This window comes from Cricetulus griseus, chromosome 2 (assembly GCF_003668045.3).
Source record: "Cricetulus griseus strain 17A/GY chromosome 2, alternate assembly CriGri-PICRH-1.0, whole genome shotgun sequence".
Lineage (NCBI taxonomy): Eukaryota > Metazoa > Chordata > Mammalia > Rodentia > Cricetidae > Cricetulus > Cricetulus griseus.
Window position 1 is genome coordinate 398,050,705 of NC_048595.1, and position 20,630 is coordinate 398,071,334.

At 42.9% G+C, this 20,630-nt stretch overlaps 1 protein-coding gene across 1 annotated transcript; it reads right to left on the reverse strand.

Annotated features, from left to right (window-relative positions):
- Positions 1–7,006: 7,006 nt before the first annotated feature.
- LOC100753757 (keratin, type II cytoskeletal 6A) lies at positions 7,007–10,811 on the reverse strand. The gene is made up of 9 exons (XM_027396640.2): positions 10,308–10,811; positions 9,568–9,782; positions 9,180–9,240; positions 8,933–9,028; positions 8,498–8,662; positions 7,953–8,078; positions 7,588–7,808; positions 7,342–7,376; positions 7,007–7,239 (listed from the first exon to the last, which is right to left on the reverse strand). Exons 1-9 carry the CDS (start codon positions 10,809–10,811, stop codon positions 7,007–7,009), a joined length of 1,656 nt encoding a protein of 551 aa, XP_027252441.1.
- Between the last annotated feature and the right edge of the window lie 9,819 nt (positions 10,812–20,630).

Genomic DNA, 20,630 nt, shown 5'->3' on the forward strand with positions numbered 1-20,630 from the left:
ATGTACTCACTCATATGCGGATTTTAGACATAAAGGATTACCAGCCTACAATCCACGCTGCCAAAGAAGTTAATAAACAAGGAAGACCCTAAGAGAGACATACATGGTCCCCTGGAGAAGGGGAAAGGGTCAAGATCTTCTGAGCAAATTGGGAGCATGGGAGGAGGGGGGAAGGAGCTAGGTGAATGAGAAGGGGAGAAGAGGAGGGATTCAGAGGACATGAGGGAGCAGAAAGTTTGAGTCGGGGAAGAATACATGATAACAAGAATGGAGATATCATAATAAAGGGAGACATGTTTGGTTTACAGAGAAATCAGGCTCCAGGGAAAATGTCTGGAGATCTACAAAGATGACACCGGCTAACTATCTCAGCAACGGAGGAGAGGCTACCTTAAATGCCCTCCCCTAATAATGAGATTGATGACTGACTTATTTGCCATCCTATAGCCTTCACCCAGCAGCTGGTGGAAGTAGAAGCAGACACCCACAACGTATCACTGAACTGAACTGGAACCCAGATTCAGAGAAGGACAAGTGAAGAGCACAGAGGTCCAGCCCAGGCTGGTGAAACCCACAGAAACAGCTGACCTGAACATTGGGGAACTCTTGCTCCCTAGACTGATAGCTGGAATACCAGCATGGGACTGATTCAGACCCCAGGAACATGGGTTTCTGTGAGGAAACCTCGGCAATCTACGGGACCTCCTGTAGAAGTTCAGTACTTATCCCTAGCATAGGTGTGGACTTTGGGAGCCCATTCCATATAGAGGAATACTCCCTGAGCCAAGACACACGGGGGTGGGCCTAGGCCCTATCCCAAAGGATATGATAGACTCTGATGACACCCTATGGAAGGCCTCACCATCCAGGGGGAGCAGAAAGGATATATGATAGATAGGGTTTTAGTTGGGGGTGGTGGTAGGGGAGGAAGGGAGGGATAAGGGAACTGGGATTGTTATGTAAATAAATCCTGTTTCTAATTCAATTTTTAAAAAAAGTTGAAAAAAATTCTTTCTTTGTTATTTTTGTTTACTGTTTTGAGTCTTATATGCTGAGAGGAATTTCTTTTCTGATCCATTCTTTTTGGTGTTCTGCATACATCTTGTGGAAGGCATCTCCTTCTTTAGATTGAAGAAATTTTCTTCTATGATTTTGTTTAAATGTTTTCAGTGACTTTGATCTGAGTTTCCTCTTCAATCTCTATTCCCATTATTACATAGATTTGGTCTTCTCTTGGTGTCCCAGATGTCCTGAATCTTTTCTGCCAGAATTCAAACATTTAAAATTTTCTTTCACCAAGATATTTCTTTCTTCTATCATGTCTTCAATGCTTGAGAATTTCTCTTCCAATTTTTGTATTCTGTTGGTGAGGTTTTTCTCTGAGGCTACTGTCTGATGTCCAATTTTTCTTTTCAGATATCCATGAGGTAGAGTTTTCTTTGCTGATTCTATTTCCACTTTCAGGTCTTGAACTGTTTTATTCATCTCCTTCCCCTGTTTGTTTGTGTTTTCATAGGTTTCTCTAAGGGATTGATACATTTCCTCTTTGGGGACCTCTATCACATCCATAGAGGCTGGCTTAAGGTCTTTGTCTTGTGCTTCAGCCGTGTTCCAGTTCTCAGGGCCTACTGTTGTAGGATCCTGGGCTATAGGGGAGACGCATAGTCATGGCTGTTTTTGATTGTGTTTTTGTGCTGGCATCTAAGCATCTTGGCTTATGATTATTGTAATTCAAGGTGCTGGTAACTGGTCTTGCCTTTGTTGGGTGGATGTTTGTTCCTTGGTTTCTGTTGACCTCTCTGGTTCTTAGTAGGGTATGGTGGCTCTGTGCATCCTGTTAAAGAATTCTTCTTGGGTCATGCTAGGTGTGGCCAGTGGGGCTTGAGGTAAAATGTTTTTCCAAGTATTGTGAAAAGACATGTCTCTCTGTCTCTCTCTGTCTCTATATCTCTCTCATACAAACGTATGTATGCACATATGCATGCATTTTCAAATGAAGAAGGCATTCGATAGTTTGTCTTCCTCTGTCTGGCTAATTTCACTTCCCATAATGCACTCTAGTTGCATTTCTTCTCTTCCCAAATGTTATCATTTGTGTCCTTACGATTGACTACAACCTCACAGTATATGTAACACCTTTGGTTCATCCATTCATCAGCTGATGGACATCTAGATTGAGTCCAGACCTTGCTTGTGGTGAATAATTCAAAACATATAAGGACTAGCAGGTGTCTCTAGTATGCTGACTTAAATTCTGTAGTGTGTATGCATGGAACTTATGCTAGGCCCATTTTCAGATTTCTGAGGAACAGCCACACTGAGGGCCACAGTAGATGTGTCACTAGCAGGACTGAAAGGCTGCTCTTCTTTGGTGTCCTCACCAGCACTGTTGGTGTCTAATTTCTTGATGACAGCCATTCTTATTAGGGTGGGTGCAATCTTTCTGTAGTGTGTATTTTAATGAAATACATGCATATGGATGGTCTGTGAGTAGGCGTGCACTGCCAGTGGGGGCCAGTGTGGGTGCTGGGACCCACACCTCTGTTCTGCAAGAGCAGTATGCACTTCAGCCACTGAGCCATCTCTCCAAGCCCTAGTTTTCTAAATCAACTACTTTGTATCTTTTGATTGGAAAGTTAAGCCGATTTATAATCACGGTCATCGTTGAGACATAATCACTCACTCCAATAATTTCCTGTCACCTCTTGATTGATTCGACACTATTTGTTCTTCTTTAAAGCTTGACTCATTTTGAGGGGGTCCTGACTTGCTGAGTTGAACACGTTTGGCTCTTTCCTTTTTCTCATTTGTTCATATTTCTTCTCCCGACATTTATTATCTTCTGAGCTCTTGTGTCTGTGGTTGTCTTGCTTCTCTTTGTATGCAGTTCCTTTAAGTATCCTTTGGATGTTGGCTAAAGGGTTATGAACTGTTTTAGGATGTGGTTATCTTAGAATGCCTTTATTTCTCCATCTTTCTGTGAAAGCTAACTTTTCTGGATGTAGTAACTCTGTTGCCAGTTATTTATTTGCAGGTCTTTCAATGTAACATTCTAAACAGGCACAGTGACACATAACCTATAGTTCCAGCATTTGGACATCCTGTTACATAACTATTGGCTGTCAACCAGGGATATATTGAGAACCGAGTTCAAAAAACACATATATGCATATACTAAATTGCACAAATGCATATATAAAGTGTGAGAGTAAACACATAATCATATAGATCATGTATGTACATGTGTATGTATATTTATGCATATGAGCCCATGCTTTTCTGAATTTTAGTGTTTAATAAAAAATATGATGTTACTCTGATGAGTTTGCTTTTGTGAATTAGTGATTTTGCTCTCAAATTGTTTCTTTGTTCTAAGCTGTGGCATTTTGACTAGAATGTAACTTGGAAAAGTTCTATCCTAGGCATATTTATTTGAGATTCTAAATGTCTCTTGCATTTTCATATCAACATTTTGTCCTATATTTGGTGGATGTCCTGCTATAATTTCATTGCATAGTTGTCTGTGTATTCAGGGTTCTATCTCAGCTCCCTCCTCCCTTCCATGGAAGCTAATGCTTGCTCTGTTGAATGTGCCCATGAATTCTTGAGCCATGGGGCCAGGATCATTGTTTTTTTTTCTTTATTGGCATCTACATGAAGCATTTCCTTGACATTGTCTTCAATCCTCACTTTCTCATACAGTGTGTTGGCCTTGGGCTCTGCAGTTAATCCTCAGGTGACAGGTTTGCTTCCTCACAGTGGGTAAAAAGCCACTGACAACCACACCATTCAAAACATGGTTCCCCAATGATTGAATTTTTCAGTGAGTACATGACTAAGTCTCTTATCCACAATTGCCTGTCCTTGTGTCCCTTGGTGGGAAGGTGTTTCCAGGTCCTTTGTTTCAGGTCACCATAGTAGCTGAGTTGTAAACAAGCTGCCATCTTAAGATGATGCCTAGCTCCATCACTCTGAGGGGTGTGTGTGTGTGTGTGTGTGTGTGTGTGTGTGTGTGTGTGTGTGTGTCTTGGTTCAGGTTTCTACTGCTGCAAAGAAACACCAGGACCAAGGGTTTATCCTGTTTACACTTCCACATTGTTCTTCACTGAAAGAGGTCAGGACAAGAACTCAAGCAGAACAGGAACCTGGAGGCAGGATCAGGAGCAGAGACCAAGGAGGAGTGCTGCTTACTGGCTTGCTCCTCTTGGTTTGCTCAGCCTGCTTTTTTAAAAAATAGATTCCAAACCATCAGCCCAGGGATGGCACCGCCCACCATGGGCTGGGCTCTCACCATCAATCACTAATTAAGAAAATGCCTTACATATGGATGTGCTAGAGGCATTTCTTCAACTCAGGCTCCTTCTTCTCTTATGACTCTAGCTTGTGTCAAGTTGACACACAAAACCAGCCGGTACAAGTGGCAAAATGGATTTCTTCAAAGCCAGCTCAGCATGCAGAGGAGTGACTCTCACAATGGATCCCTTGATGTGTTAAGGCTTGTGAGAACCATGGGCTTTTCTGCAGTGAAATCTGCCAGTCAGTTTTTCCAGGGCCAAGTGGCTTCCCTTGTGCTTGTGAGTTTGGCTCCTCCTGCCTGGGGAGCAGCGCTGGAGCCCTGGTCTATTTTCTGCTTTTCTCAGAGCAGTCTGTCTTAGCCACACTTGCCAGTGCCCTGTCATCTCTCTTGTGAGACCCAATGCTTTTCCTCTTTTTATCCCTGAGGATAGAGCCTGTCCTTTGACCCTGACTCCTCTCACACAGGAGAAGTTTCAAGCTGCCTTTGCACCTGGCCTTGGGAAGCATATGTCTTAGTGATTCTGTGTGTTTAATAGGGTTGCAGGTATCCTTGTGTGAAAGTTGGTGTTTTGTGATTTCTAGAATTTGGCAAGTTTAATCTAAATAATACTTTTTGACACTGAGGTCTTTGTAGTGATCCTTTTGCAGGAGGTAACCAGACCCAGATCAAAAATGCAAGCTGTCCCCTCTCCTATGTGGATACCACAGATGAATCTTTAGATGTGTATATTGAAACTAGAGTACCTATAGAATCCAGGAAGGTAGAGAGGAGTTGTGGAAGGAATTCAAGCAAAGGGGAGACAGAATGCAGGTGGTACAGATGGGGAAAGGAGAACAGTGGAACCTGAAGGGTTAAATGGGGCAGGGGATTTGAGGGCAGGAAACAAGAGAGGATATAGGAAGAGACAACCAACAGTAAAGGCCTTTGAAAAGGCCAAATGGAAGCCTTCTATTGTTAAAGACTCCTAAAAAACACATATAGACACATATCGAAGGAGCTTAAATGGTATACCCTATAATAGGAGACAGTGACTTCCTTGGGCTCCATATGCTATCAAATAGAAAGACAAGCACTGGCAAGTGTTACTGTTATTCAATTTGGTATGGAATCTCTGAAACATTATAGTTTGCTGGCTATAGTTCTATCCTTCAGAACTTGGTGTTAAGACTATATGGAGATAAACACATAGAAACCTCTAACATTGAGAAATCATGCTTGCTTGGACCTGGAAGTTTTAACCCCACTGGATAGCTTCATAGTGGTAGAAATTTCTATTGGCTCTAATAGTGGAAAAAGTATTCCATACTCTAACCCTTCTTTGAACCCTATAGGTTAGGTGAAGTTTGGCCTAGCAGAATGGGACAATAGTGGCACTCATGTTATGAGAATAACCATCCACTTTATGATTGTATCTTAGGGTCATGCCCACAAGAGAGAACTTACTCCTGGTATAGAAATGTTAAATGAGCACAATAAAAAGCAGTCCACTAAGTTCATATCTCCATACCCATAGATTAGTGCACATCACAACCCGAATCAGAAAAGCTTCTTTTTACACTATATGGTGCCTACCACAGACACTCAGAACTGGCCGTCATTCAGAGAATAAGAGACTGTGAAATGTTCAGCTCTGAAAGGACAGCTGTGTCACACCTCCTCTACATGTAGGGCTCAAAGATCATTGCAGAACAGGGAGGGAAGATTCTAAGAGCCATGGGTAGTGAACATTAGCAGGAAGGAGCATGCTGGACATGAGAAGGCTATTGTTCCCATAACCTCACAGTGGCTGTGACTAAGTGCACAAGACATGCACAAGATGGAGGCAGTAAAAACCCCAGCATGGATTAGGGACAAGGTCACAAAGCCCCATCTTTTGGAGAAGCTTTTGGATGTTGATGACTACTAGGGTAAAGAGAGTAAACTTCCTTCAGGATTGGGGCCCATGAAAGGGGCCATGCTCCATTAGATTGTCTTATACCATGCACCCACAGGGAACACTACGTAAATCCATTGGGGGAAAAAGCAAGAGCTAGGGCATAAAGCCAGAAGGGAAAGGGGGAAAGGGATAGTGGAGGAATTGGTAGGGTATAAATAAGGATTTGAATGCCTTATGTAGCAAGGTTGCAGAGTTTATATAGTTTATATGTGAAATATTTTGCCACAATAATACACATGGAAGACATCTCTATGTTATAAACCTGCTTTATTTAGCAATTTCAAGAAAGGAAGGAGCAGAGAGGACATCACATGAGAGCAAACTCTGTACATCACAGGACTGTTGACTTGTGCTATCACAGTTACTGCCAGGGAGGTTTGACATTGAAGTTAGGGTTTTCTCAGGTCACATGAAACTAAAGGGAACCTCCGGTGTAGTTGAGTAGTACCAACAATGATTTCCAGAATAGCAGGGACAGAGACACCCTTTCACAGGCAGCCTCAGAGACAGACCCAGTGAAACAAGAGCCTGGAAACAAACCTACAATTTGCAGCACCGACTGTAAGTGAATTGTGATGTGAAGTCAGACAGAGGTTGACAATCAAAAGATGAGTAATGGGAACCCAGAGGTTAAGAGGCAGAGAAGCAACAAGGACTCAGCCCTCAGCCCTAACCAGAGAGCAGAGGTGAAAGGCCAGCAAGGACAGCCCCTGAGCACAGGGCTCTGCAGCCAGGGGACTGGGAATAGGGGTCAAGCTCTGGTGGCCGGGACTTCAGTGCCTGTAGCTCTTCCTGCTGGAGGAGGTGGTGGTGTACTTGATGGTGGAAGAGCTGCCACCAGAGGAGCTGAGGCCACCACTGATGCCTCTGCCACTGCCAGAACTGAAGCCACCTCCAAGGCCATGGCTACTGCTGTAGGAGTAGCTGCTGCCTCCTCCTAGGCCCAAGCTGCTGCTGGCACCACCTGCACTGCCATAGCCGCTGGACACGGTGGACTGCACCACAGCTGTGAAGGAGGCAAGCGGGGGCAAGGGTCACCGTGAGCCCATTCTGTTCAGTGAGCCAGGCACAAGGCAGGGGTAAGCTAGTGGTCTAGCATAGTACTTACAGATGTTGACTGGTCCAACACCTTCACCATACAGCCTGGAAGAGGAACAGAGCAGGTGAGAACTAGGGAGCCATGACCTCAGTCCCCTTTGGAACCCTCAATCTGGTGACAGTTCACAGAGAATCCCCTGGCTGAGTGGTTCCTGAAGGTAGCCATTGTGGCCACAGCTGGTGCTCCCTCATCTTGAACTCAGTGCCTAGAGACATGGAGGTGTCCTCAGGGGCTGGAGGAGGGGTGAGCACTCACCTGCACTCCTCTCCTTCCAGCAGCTTCCTGTAGGTGGCAATCTCCACATCAAGGGCCAGCTTGACATTCATGAGCTCCTGGTACTCCTTCAGCAGCCTGGCCATGTCCTGTTTGGCCTTCTGCAGGGCATCCTCCAGCCCTTCCAGCTTGCCCCTGGCATCCTTGAGGGCCATCTCCCCACGCTGCTCAGCCTCAGCGATGGCAGCTTGGAGGTTGGCACACTGGGCAGAGAGAGAGCAAGAAATTCAAACTTGTATCGTGGTTCTCTCAAGAGTCTGAGCCCCAGATCTTTGCTCCCAGGAAACAAAAGCCTTGAGGACAGAAAATAATGGACAGCAATCTCTGACATTTTCTGTCTATCTCACCTGCTTCTTGACGTGGTCGATCTCGGATCTCAGCCTCTGGATCATGCGGTTGATCTCTGCAATCTCCTGCTTGGTGTTGCGCAGGTCGTCTCCATGTCTTCCTGCTGTGACCTGCAGCTCCTCATACTGAAGGTAAAATAGAGAGAGAACATGTATGTGAGGTCTTGTATGCAAAATCAAATTCACTTCTAGGTGACCTGCACTATCATTAGTGTAATGGCTTTTCCTCAGGAGAAGCTGTGGGAGAACATGGACTACATAGCTATCTTGATAACTGAAAATGTTCTGTGTAACCTCATGAGGACCCTTATTCCCAGTACAGCTAAGCATGGATTGCTGGACCCCATTCATGGCAACTTTCTTCTACTCTGGGTTCTTTTGACCCTTGGATTACAATGTAATTCTATAATGCAAGTACAGGCTCCATTTGCAATGACAGGATCCATTTCCTTCTTAGCAGATCTCTAACTCCAATGAAGTCTGAGTCTTATGGAATTCATTGTGGGTCCCAGATATTCTTCATCAGCCTCCAACTCAGTACTCACTTTCGTCTGGTACCAAGATTCAGCCTCAGCCCGGCTCCTCTGAGCAATCTCCTCGTATTGGGCCTTGACCTCAGCAATGATGCTGTCCAGAACCAGGCTGCGGTTGTTGTCCATGGAGAGGACCACAGATGTGTCTGAGATGTGAGTTTGCATCTGAGACAGTTCCTACAGAACAGAAAGAGGCAACATCTGCTTTGGATGTGAGGGTTACAATGTTCCCAACATCCCACTCTCTGTTTGCACAGGAGAATGTAATGGAAATAAGGCCTAAGTGGAAGAGTGAGAAGAGAGAGAGAGACAGACAGACAGACAGACAGACAGGGGGAGAAAGAGAGAGAGAGAGAGAGAGAGAGAGAGAGAGAGAGAGAGAGAGAGACAGAGAGAGAGAGAGAGAGAGGAGAGAGGAGAGAGGCAGAGAGAGACAGGGTGACTTACTGCATCAAAGACTGTTCTCAGGAAGTTGATCTCATCTGCCAGACTGTCTGCCCTGCCTTGCAGTTCAACCTTATTCATATAGGCTGCATCTACATCCTGAGGAAACAGTGAACAACATGGAATGAGGTTAACTCTTCTTACACTGTCCATTTACCTCAGTCTCCCTGGCAAACAAGCTCTGGAATGGACCAGACATGCAAATCATTTCACTCCATCATCAGAAAAGCAATCCTATGACTTAGCTCACCTTCTTCATGGTCACAAATTCGTTCTCTGCTGTGGTACGCCTGTTGATTTCATCTTCATATCTGTGAGAGGGAAGGTATATCACATTGTAGCCAGTGAGTAGATGGCATCAAAGGCAGCCTGAGACCCAGCCCTAATGTCCATAAATGCAATGTATCCAAATCATACTGAAGGTGGTTTTGTTGTTATTGAATAGTTCATTCCTTTTCTCTCCCCAAGCCCCCTATGACCTTCCATGTTCTTAGTCTTTTGTTCTTTGCAAAAATGAGTCACTTTACCTTTATGGCCTACCTAACTTAATTCATTGATTACTTGCATGTCCAAATTTTAGTCTGCATTATCATGACATTTGGCATCCCGATTTATTTTCTCTTTTAATTATAACTCACTTGTTCTTGAAGTCCTCCACTGTATCCTGCATGTTCCTCAGCTCTGAGTCCAGGCGGCCCCTCTCCCCAAGGATGCTGTCCAGCTGCCTCCTGAGGTTGCTGATGTACTGCTCAAACATTGGCTCCAGATTCTGCCTCACGGTCTTCGTGCCCTGCTCCTGCAGCAGGGCCCACTTGGTGTCCAAGACTTTGTTCTGCTGCTCCAGGAACCGCACCTGGAGGGGCCACGTGTGAGCAGAAATTTGAGTTTCATTCTTATGTGACCCTTCACTAGTGTGATGCCTGTCTCAGGCTGTCTGCCTAAACCCATTTAGGGTATGCAGTGCCTGGCCCCAGGGTCTGAGAGACAATCCAGAGTGGAGCTCCCAACATCTTCCCTCTGAGGAAGGCAGAACTCTCAGGCAGGGCATAGGCAGCTTAGTTAGTATGGCTGGGATGATTCCCAAACTGCCCTGTGGAGACTTCTACCTCAGGAGTGTCCTTTGCGATATGAGGCCTGAGCTCATTTTAGCTCAAATGAGTCAGACACCCTTATGTTGCCACCTCTGGTGGAGAGGAACTCTGCCCCTGATTGCCAGCTGCTAGTCTGACTAAAGAGGAGACAAAGCCAGGACAGAGGCAACCAGAAACAATGGCAGTGTTTGGGCAAAGCCTAGAGTATCTTCCCTCCTCCATTGCCTTTGACTTTCCCTCCAGAGCCTGCTCCTGCATAGGCTGTTCTAGAAAGAACCACGTCTCACCTTGTCGATGAAGGAGGCAAACTTGTTGTTGAGGGTCTTGATCTGCTCACGTTCCTCAGTCCTCACCCTCTGGATTGTGGGGTCAATTTGCAGGTTCAAAGGGGTGAGGAGGTTCTGGTTAATGGTGACCTCTTGGATGCCTCCAGGGGGGCACACAGGGAATCCAGCACCCCCATAGCCAACACCAAAACCTGCTCCACCACTAAACCCAAAGGCACTGCCTGCTCCTCCAAAGCCAAAGCGTCCTCCAACTAGGCTGCCATAGCCTCCCCCAATGCCATAGCCGCTCCCTCCGATGGAGATCCTCTTGGAACACCCCAAACCATAGAGACTCCTGCTGCCAAAGCCAGCTCCTCCACACACAGCCCCAGAGCCACCACTGCCCCGGGAGCGGCACACAGACACACTGCTGAAGCCAGAACGGTTGAGCCCTGGCACTCTGGCTGAGCTGGCACTGAAGCCACGGTGGCTGGTTTGACTCCTGATGGTGGTTTTGGTAGACATGTTTCCTGTAGATGAGAAGTCTGTGAAGTGGAGGTACTGCAGGGCAGGGCTGGGTAGATTAGGGTGATAGGCTCTGGGCAGCTGCTTATATATGGTATAGATGGGCTGGGCTAGGTCCTGAAGGTGAGCTTGTAGAGTGGGAAGTCCAGGGCTTTACACACTTGGAGGTCACACCTAGATTATTCAAAAATGTTGTGAAATATCAAGGTTGCAGTTTTGGCTTCCTTTAGTCATGAAAAATGTTGCAGCCTCTAGTTTTTACTTGATGTGAGTACGGTAAATCAGTTCTTAATTCACTTGGTCTCAGTTACTCACCAATATAGTTTCTGCAGTTCCTGCTGAATGAATGAGAGCCCTCTCCTCCTCACTTTCACAGAGATATGGAGATCAACTGTTGTCTGATGCCAACAGAAAGTGTCTTACACTTACAGAAAGATCTTGGCTGACTTTCAGTGTTTAGGGATGTGAACTACAAACTGTTTTTCTTTAGATCTCATTTCAAACAGATACAAAAGCCAACAATATATTTACTTCACACCTCTGTCACCAGCTTTATGACAAACAGCTCACAGCCAGACTTATTGTTTTCATATTTCCAATCAATTCACTCACCAACCATATAATATTTCAAAGTAGTTCTCAAAATATCCAATTTCTTCAGTAATTAAGCCAATATTATATCTAAACATAATTTGCTTTGTACATATGTAGAAAATGACCATATGTCTTCATATATATAAATATATATATATATATATATGTATATATATACATACATATATATATATATATATATATATAATTATTCAAGGGACTGTAAAGACTGAGCACTGGTGAATAATATTGTTGCCCTTGCAGAGGACCTGACTTTAGTTCCCAGCATACACAAGGTGGGTCACAACCATCCATGAATCAACTTCCAGGGTATCTCATGTCTTCTTCTGACATCTGAGGGCACCAGACACATCCACACACACACATATACTTACATTCACAAACATATTCCTACACATGAATAAGATAAACATAACTACAGAAATGGTTGGTTTTTCTATTACCCTTGTTAGTATAATTTTGAAATATTTTGTTTTAATTTGCAAATACATTTATCTCATGTTTTATATAGCCCATAGATCTTAAATATTTTCACAGAATCTATGATTATCTTATAATCTTTCATTCTCATAGTCACTCAAAAAATGCTCATAGGTGTTTTGCCTGAATGAATGTCTGTGAAACGCTTGTGTGCCTGGTTCCCCTGCAGGCCAGAAGAGTGAGTCAGATTCCAATAGTTACCAGAAGGTTGTGAGCTGTGAGCCACCATGTAGGAGCTGGGATGTGAACCCAGGTCCTCCTCAAGAGCAGACAGTGCTCTTAACTGCTGAGCCCTCTCTCGAGCCCCTCTCCTAATACGTAGTCTGTAAATTAATCCAGATTAGCTGTCCTTCTCAGTGTTTCAGATGGTCTTTTCTACTTAATTGTTTCTGGTGTTTGCTGTAACAGGCCACCGTGTCTATCCTGTTTTCTGTAAACTTAAATCACCAGTCTCAATGAGAAATATTCAAGCCACTCAGGGGTGGTCACACATCCTGCAGCTCTTGTATTTTTCAGGATACTTTTAACTTCCATATGAAGCTGAAAGTTTTCCTGTTAAAATCTGTGAAAAATTGTGTTGGAATATTGTTGGGATTGATGGCTATTCTTGTTTATTTACCCTTCTGATCCATGTGTGTATGTGATCTTCCCATATTCCTGGTATCTTCTTCCATACCTTAAACTTCATATCATACAAGTCTTTTATTTCCTGGGTTAGTTTCATGCATTTTGTATTTGAGGCTATTGTGAAAAGTGTTGTTCACTGATTTCTTTCTCAGGTGGTTTCTCATTTGTGTATAGGAAGGGTACATATTGGTGAGTTCCTCTTGTATCCAACCATTTGCTGATGGTGTTTATCAGCTGGAGGAGATTCCAGGTGGGCGTTTAGGGTCACTCATACACAATGTCATATCATCTGCAAATGGAGAGCTTTGGCTTTTTCCTTTCCAATTTATATGCCCTTGATCTCCTTCAATTGCCTTATCGCTCTAGCTAAGAATTCAAGTACTGTATTGAATAGGTCTGGAGAAAGTGGACAGCCTTGTCCTGTTCCTGATTTTAGTGGAAATTCTTTGAGTTTTCTCTCCATGTAAGTTGATGTTGTCTGTGCGCTTGATATAACCTGCCTTTACTATGTTGAGGTATGTTCCCCGAATTCATAATATCTCCAGGACTTTTACTTTGTAGTGGTGGTAGGTTTTAGCAAAGGCCTTTTCTGCAGGTAATGATGGGATCACATGATTTCTGTTTTTCAGTTTGTTTCAATGGTAGATTTCATTTACATATTCATTTACATGTGTTGAACCAGCTCTGCATGTCTGTGATGAAGCCTGCTTGATCATGACGATCTTTTGATGTGCTTTTCAATTTGATTTGCAAGTACTTTATGAGAAATTTTGTATCTATGCTCATCAGGGAAATTGGTCCTTAATTTTCTTTTTTGTAGGGTTTTTATGTGGTTTGGGTATCAGGGTAACTATGGCCTCATAAATCATTTGGGCAATGTTTCCTCTGTTTCTATTTCATGGAATAATTTGAGGAGTATTGGCATTAACTCTTCTTGAAAGTCTGATAGAATTCTGAAGCAGAACCTATCAGGCCTGGAGCTTGTTTTTTTTTTTTTTTGAGAATTTTAATGACTGCTTGTATTTCACTGAGTTTACCGGTGTGAAATGGCTTATGAGATGTTAACTGAACATTGGTAAGTGGTATGTCTTGAGAAAATTATAAACATCTTTTAGATTTTTCCAAATCAGTGGAAGGGGCAAGGGGTTTTAAAACATATCCTTAGATTCTAGGGAATTCCTCATTGTCTGTTGTCTGTGTTTACATGGTTAGTTCTATTAGTTTGGATATTCACTCTCTGACTTTTAGTTATTTTGGATAAGGCTTGTGAATTGTTTTCTTTTTCTCAAATAAGCAACTCTTTATATCATTGGTTCTTTGCAATTGTTTTTTTTTATTTTATTGATTTCAGCCCTGAGTTAAATTTTCTTGTTATTTAGTGCATGGTTTCTTCCTTCATTCCTAGAGATTGAAGGTGTGCTCTTACCCCCCCCCATAAGTATTTTTTTTTACTTTTTTTATTAGTTCAAATTGGAAACAGCTTGCTTCACATGTCAATGCCTTCTCCCTCTCCCTCTCCCTCCCCTCCCCCCAATCCCCTACTAGGCCCCCACCCCTCCCCACCCCACTTCCCAGGAAGGGTAGGGCCCTTTATGGGGGCTCCCCAAAGTCTACCACATCATCCTGGGCAGGGCCTAGGCCCTCACCCATGTGTCCAGGCCAAGAGAGCATCCCTTCACGTGGGATGGGCTCTCAAAGTCCCTTCTTACACCAGGGAAAATACTGAAGGTGTGCTCTTAATATATCTTCAATTTCCTTTTGTAGGCTCTTAGTGTTGTGAACTTACCTCTTAGTACTGCCTTCATTGCATCCTATATTTTTGATATGTTGTATATTCAGCTTCATTCAATCCTAGAAATCTTTAATCTTTTTCTTAACCCATTTTTAATTCAGTAGTGAGATAATCAGTGCCAATGAGTTTGTAAGCTTTCTATTATTTCTGTTGTGATTGGCATCCAGCTTTAATCAGACAGGATGTATGCAGGGGGTATTTCAATTTTCTTGTATCTGTTGAGATTTGTTTTGTGTGCCTGAGTATATGGTCAGTTTTGGAGAATGTTATATGTGGTACTGAGAAAAAGGGATATTCTTGTTTGTGTGTTCAGGTGACTTGTTCTATAAATATATTAGATCCATTTGGCCTATACTGTCTGTTAGCTTCAGCATTACTCATTTAGTTTTTGTCTGTCTTTTGATCAGAGTCAGGTAAGGAAGTCTCCCACTATCAATGTGTGAGGATACATATATGATTTCAGCAGTAGTAGTGTGTCTTTTACAACTTGGCTGGCCTTGTGTTTCATACATAGAGGTTAAGAAATGCTATGTCCTTGGCAGAAGCTATTTTCAAAAGAATTAAAGTTTTGAAAAAGAGGAAAGAAAAAGGCAGAGCTGAGTTTCACAAAGTGAGAAAACACACGCAATAGGGAATGTCATATTCATCTGGCCTAACCTTAGCCAGTTAATGTTTTTAATGCTGCTTTGCCTCTCCTTGGGTCAGAGACCTGAACAGCAATGAAAAACAACAACAACACCAAATCAGACCCATTCCTTGGGAAAGAAAAGTGCCCTTAGCTACCCAAGTGGTTCCTTCTGTATCCATTACACTTTAATAAGAATCTTGATCTTTGTTCAAGATCAACAGGCAAATAAATAATTCACTGGGGCTAATTTCAGAATGAGTATACAAGATGCTAAGATTTTTGGTGTTTTTTCCCTACAGGGAACTCTAACTTAGTGAGGTGCTCATTTACAAGATTTGACTGTTAGTTACGTGATTATGAGTATCTGGGCCGGTCAGTGGTTGTGCACGCCTTTGATCCCAGCACTTGGTAGACAGAGGCAGGTGGATCTCTGTGAGTTCAAGGCCAGCCTGGTCTACAGGTGAGTTCCAGGACAGTCAGGACACTTACATAGAGAAGCCCTGTCTTGAAAAACCAAAAACAATAAAACAAGGGGAAAAGATGAAGAAAAGAAAGAGAATTTGGGGTGTTTGCAGATGGGGCCAATAATATCAGTGGGGGTATCAAGCCTCAAACTGAGGAATTACAGTATTTTATCCTTCTTTTTCATGGGTCTTGCAGACTCCCTCTTGTCCAGAAATGTGGAACTATAGCAATGCCTGCAGTTTCTGTCATGTCACAAGCTGAATTAAGCCCAGTCATCTACAGTATTTTAGAAGCTGTTCCAATGGCCACAGAAGGCTCAGACAGGCCATTTGCTTATGTCAATACCTAGCCATGTGTCCAGATGGGAGTCATGGGCACCTCTATGCCCACCAGGAAGATCTGTCCACAAAGCATATGACCAGCTACAAAGCTATTTAAATCATACATGCATCCCTTCACTCAGAATCAGAACTGATTAATATTCTGGTTACGACTCAGGCTTTATTGGGGGTCCTGAGGATAGCTCATTTCCTGGCCTTGTCCTTTAGCTAGGCATTCCTTTAATGTCTTTTAAATGTGGAAATTAAAGTGCACATAATATAGAATTCTCCTCTTTAAAGGGTACAAAAGGGTACTAAATGACAGCCTAACATCTCGTCACAGGATATTTGGAAATCATTTCTATGATTTCCAAAAGAAGATTTGAACTGGTTAGAAGTTATCCTAAATTCCCCATCCCCCCATCCTTGTATAGAACTCATTTTCCATCCTGTCTATGAATTGTCCTAACCTGAATATACACACGAGCAGAATAAAGCATGTGCACGCACATGTGCGTGTGCGTGTGCGTGTGCATGTGCGTGCGTGCGTGCGTGCGTGCGTGCGTGCGTGCGTGTGTGTGTGTGTGTGTGCGTGTGTGTTTTCCCTCTTTTGATTTGCTTGTGTGGGATTATTTATTCCTTGTGTTTTCTTGGATGTGGTTTACCTCTTTAGGTTGGAGTTTGCCTTCTACTGTCTTCTATAGGACTAAATTTGTAGATAGATATTGCTTAAATTTGGTTTCATCATGAGGTATCTTATTTTGTCTATCTATTGTGATTGGAAGTTTTACTGGGTGTAATAGCATAGTATGGCACCTGCAGTCTCTTAGAGTTGTAGGCCCTTCTGGATTTTAGAGTCTCCATTGAGAAATCAGGTATTATTCTCATAGGTCTCCCTCCACATGTTACTTAGTCTTTTTCTCTTGTAGCTTTTAATATTTTTTGTTGGTGTTATTTATTTTTAGTGTTTTGACTCTTATATGCTGAGAGGAATTTCTTTTCTGATCCATTCTTTTTGGTGTTCTGTATACTTCTTGTAGAAGGAATCTCCTTCTTCAGGTTAGAAAAATTTTCTTCTATGATTTTGTTGAAATGTGTTCAGTGCCTTTATCTGGGTTTCTTCTCCTTCCTCTATTCCCATTATACATAGAAATCTGCTGTTCCAGATTTCCCGAATCTTTTCTGCCAGGATTCAAACATTAAACATTTTTTTTCAGCAAGATATCTGTTTCTTCTATCATGTCTTCAATGCTTGAGATTTTCTCTTCCACTTTTTGTATTCTGTTGGTGAGGCTTGCCTCTGAGGTTACTGTCCATTTTCCAAAATTTTTCTTTCCAGATTTCCCTGAGTTAGGGTTTTCTTTGTTGATCCTATTTCCACTTTCAGGTCTTGAACTGTTTTATTTATCTCCTTCCCCTGTTTGTCTGTGTTTTTGTAGGTTTCTTTAAGTGATTGATACATTTCCTCTTTGGGGACCCCAACACATCCTTAGAGGCGGCTTAAGGTCTTGTGCTTCAGCCATGTTCCAGTTCTCAGGGACTACCATTGTAGGATCCTGGGATATATGGGAGACATATAGTCATGGCTGTTATTGATTGTGTTTTTGTGCTGGCATATAGGCATCTTGGCTAATGATTATTATAATTCAAGGTGTTAATATTTGGTCTTAACTTTGTTGGGTGGGTATTTGTTCCTTGGTTTCTGTTGCCCTCTCTGGTTCTTAGTAGGGTATGGTGGCTCCGTGTGCATCCTGTTAAGGAATTCTTCTTGGATCATGCTAGATGTGACTAGTAGGGCTTCCAGGTAAAATGTGTTTCTAGGTATTCTGAACTGACATGTCTCTCTGTCTCTGTCTCTCTCTCCCATACAAACTCATGCATTCACATGTATGTACATATGCATGCATTTTCAAATGAAGAAGGCATGCGATAGTTTGTCTTCCTCTGTCTGGCCTATTTCACTTTTCATAATACACTCTAGTTGCATCTCTTCTCTTCCCAAATGTTGTCATTGTGTCCTTATGGTTGACTACAACCTCACAGTATATGTACCACCTTTGGTTCATCCATTCATCAGCTGATGAACATCTAGACTGAGTCCATACCGTGCCTGTGGTGAATAATTCAAAATATACATGGACTTGCAGGTGTCTCTAGTATGCTGACTTAAATTCTGTAGTGTGTATGCCTGGAACTTATGCTAGGCCCATTTTCAGATTTCTGAGGAACAGCCACACCGAGGGCCACAGTAGATGTGTCACTAGCAGGACTGAAGGGCTGCTCTTCTTTGGTGTCCTCACCAGCACTGTTAGTGTTTATTTTCTTGATGACAGCCATTCTTATTAGGGTGGGTGCAATCTTTCTGTAGTGTGTATTTTAATGAAATACATGCATATGGATGGTCTGTGAGTAGGTGTGCACTGCCAGTGGGGGCCAGTGTGGGTGCTGGGACCCACACCTCTGTTCTGCAAGAGCAGTATGCACTTCAGCCACTGAGCCATCTCTCCAAGCCCTAGTTTTCTAAATCAACTACTTTGCATCTTTTGATTGGAAAGTTAAGCTGATTTATAATCACGGTCATCGTTGAGACATAATCACTCACTCCAATAATTTTCTGTCACCTCTTGATTGATTCGATACTATTAGTTCTTCTTTAAAGCTTGACTCATTGTGAGGGGGTCCTGACTTGCAGAATTGAACACATTTGGTTCTTTCCTTTTTCTCATCTGTTCATGTTTCTTCTCAAGACATTTATTATCTTCTGAGCTCTTGTGTCTGTGGTTGTCTTGCTTCTCTTTGTATGCAGTTCCTTTAAGTATCCTTTGGATGTTGGCTAAAGGGTTATGAACTGTTTTAGGATGTGGTTATCTTAGAATGCCTTTATTTCTCCATCTTTCTGTGAAAGCTAACTTTTCTGGATGTAGTAACTCTGTTGCCAGTTATTTATTTGCAGGTCTTTCAAAATAACATTCTAAACAGGCACAGTGACACATAACCTATAGTTCCAGCATTTGGACATCCTGTTACATAACTATTGGCTGTCAACCAGGGATATATTGAGAACCGAGTTCAAAAAACACATATATGCATATACTAAATTGCACATATGTATACATAAAAGGTAAGTGTAAATACATATAATCATAATATATATATATATATATATATATATATTCGATGAGTGTATACACATGAGCCCAGGCTTTTCTGAATTTTAGAGTTTAACACAAAAATATGATATTACCTTGATGAGCTTGCTTCTGTGAGTTAGTGATTTTGCTCTAGTATCTTTTAATATTGTTTCTTTGTTCTAAGCTGTGGCATTTTAACTAGAATGTGACTTGGAAAAGTTATTTCCTAGGCATATTTATTTGAGATTCTTTTTTTTTCAGACAGGGTTTCTCTGTGTAGCTTTGGAGCCTATCCTGGCACTTGGTCTGTAGACCAGGCTGGCCTAGAACTCACAGAGATCTGCCTGTCTTTGTTTCCTGAGTGCTGGGATTAAAGGCTTGCACCACCAACGCCCAACTTATTTTATATTCTAAATGTCTCTTGGTCTCTTATATTTGCATGTCAATATTTAGTCCTGTATTGACGGATGGCTTGCTATAATTTCATTGCATAACTGTCTATTCCTTCAGGGTTCTATCTCGCTCCTTCCCCCATTCCATGGATGCTATGCTTGCTCTGTTGAATACCCCCACACATTGTTGAGTTGTGGGGCCATGATCATTCATTTTTTTTCTTTACTTCCATCTCCATGTAGCATTTCCTTGACATTGTCTTCATTCCTGATATTCCTGTTCCTTGGGATCTGCAGTTAAGCCTCAGGTGACAGGTTTGCTTCCTCACAGTGGGTAAAAAGCCCCGGACTAAAACACCCTTCAAACCATGGTTCCCCAATTTTTGCATTTTTAGTGGGTACATGACTATGTCTCCTCTCCACAAATGCTTGTACTTGTGTCCCTTTGGTGGGAAGGTGTTTCCAGGTCCTTTGTTTCAGGTCACCATAGTAGCTGAGTTGTAAACAAGCTGCCATCTTAAGATGATGCCTAGCTCCATCACTCTGAGGGGTGTGTGTGTGTGTGTGTGTGTGTGTGTGTGTGTGTGTGTGTGTGTGTCTTAGTTCAGGTTTCTACTGCTGCAAAGAAACACCAGGACCAAGGGTTTATCCTGTTTACACTTCCACATTGTTCTTCACTGAAGGAGGTCAGGACAAGAACTCAAGCAGAACAGGAACCTGGAGGCAGGATCAGGAGCAGAGACCAAGGAGGAGTGCTGCTTACTGGCTTGCTCCTCTTGGTTTGCTCAGCCTGCTTTTTTAAAAAATAGATTCCAGAACCATCAGCCCAGGGATGGCACCACCCACCATGGGCTGGGCTCTCACCATCAATCACTAATTAAGAAAATGCCTTACATATGGATGTGCTAGAGGCATTTCCTCAACTCAGGCTCCTTCTTCTCTTATGACTCTAGCTTGTGTCAAGTTGACACACAAAACCAGCCGGTACAAGTGGCAAAATGGATTTCTTCAAAGCCAGCTCAGCATGCAGAGGAGTGACTCTCACAATGGATCCCTTGATGTGTTAAGGCTTGTGAGAACCATGGGCTTTTCTGCAGTGAAATCTGCCAGTCAGTTTTTCCAGGGCCAAGTGGCTTCCCTTGTGCTTGTGAGTTTGGCTCCTTCTGCCTGGGGAGCAGCGTGGATCCCTGCGCTATTTTCTGCTTTTCTCAGAGCAGTCTGTCTTAGCCACACTTGCCAGTGCCCTGTCATCTCTCTTGTGAGACCCAATGCTTTTCCTCTTTTTATCCCTGAGGATAGAGCCTGTCCTTTGACCCTGACTCCTCTCACACAGGAGAAGTTTCAAGCTGCCTTTGCACCTGGCCTTGGG

Coding starts and splice junctions, on each gene's coding strand:
- LOC100753757 (XM_027396640.2), bottom strand. CDS start 10,811: ATGTCTACCAAAACCACCATCAGGAGTCAAACCAGCCACCGTGGCTTC. Junction 8,663..8,932: donor TGAGAACAGTCTTTGATGCA/GTAAGTCACCCT, acceptor TCTGTTCTGTAG/GAACTGTCTCAGATGCAAAC. Junction 7,377..7,587: donor CTGGAAGGAGAGGAGTGCAG/GTGAGTGCTCAC, acceptor TTCCTCTTCCAG/GCTGTATGGTGAAGGTGTTG.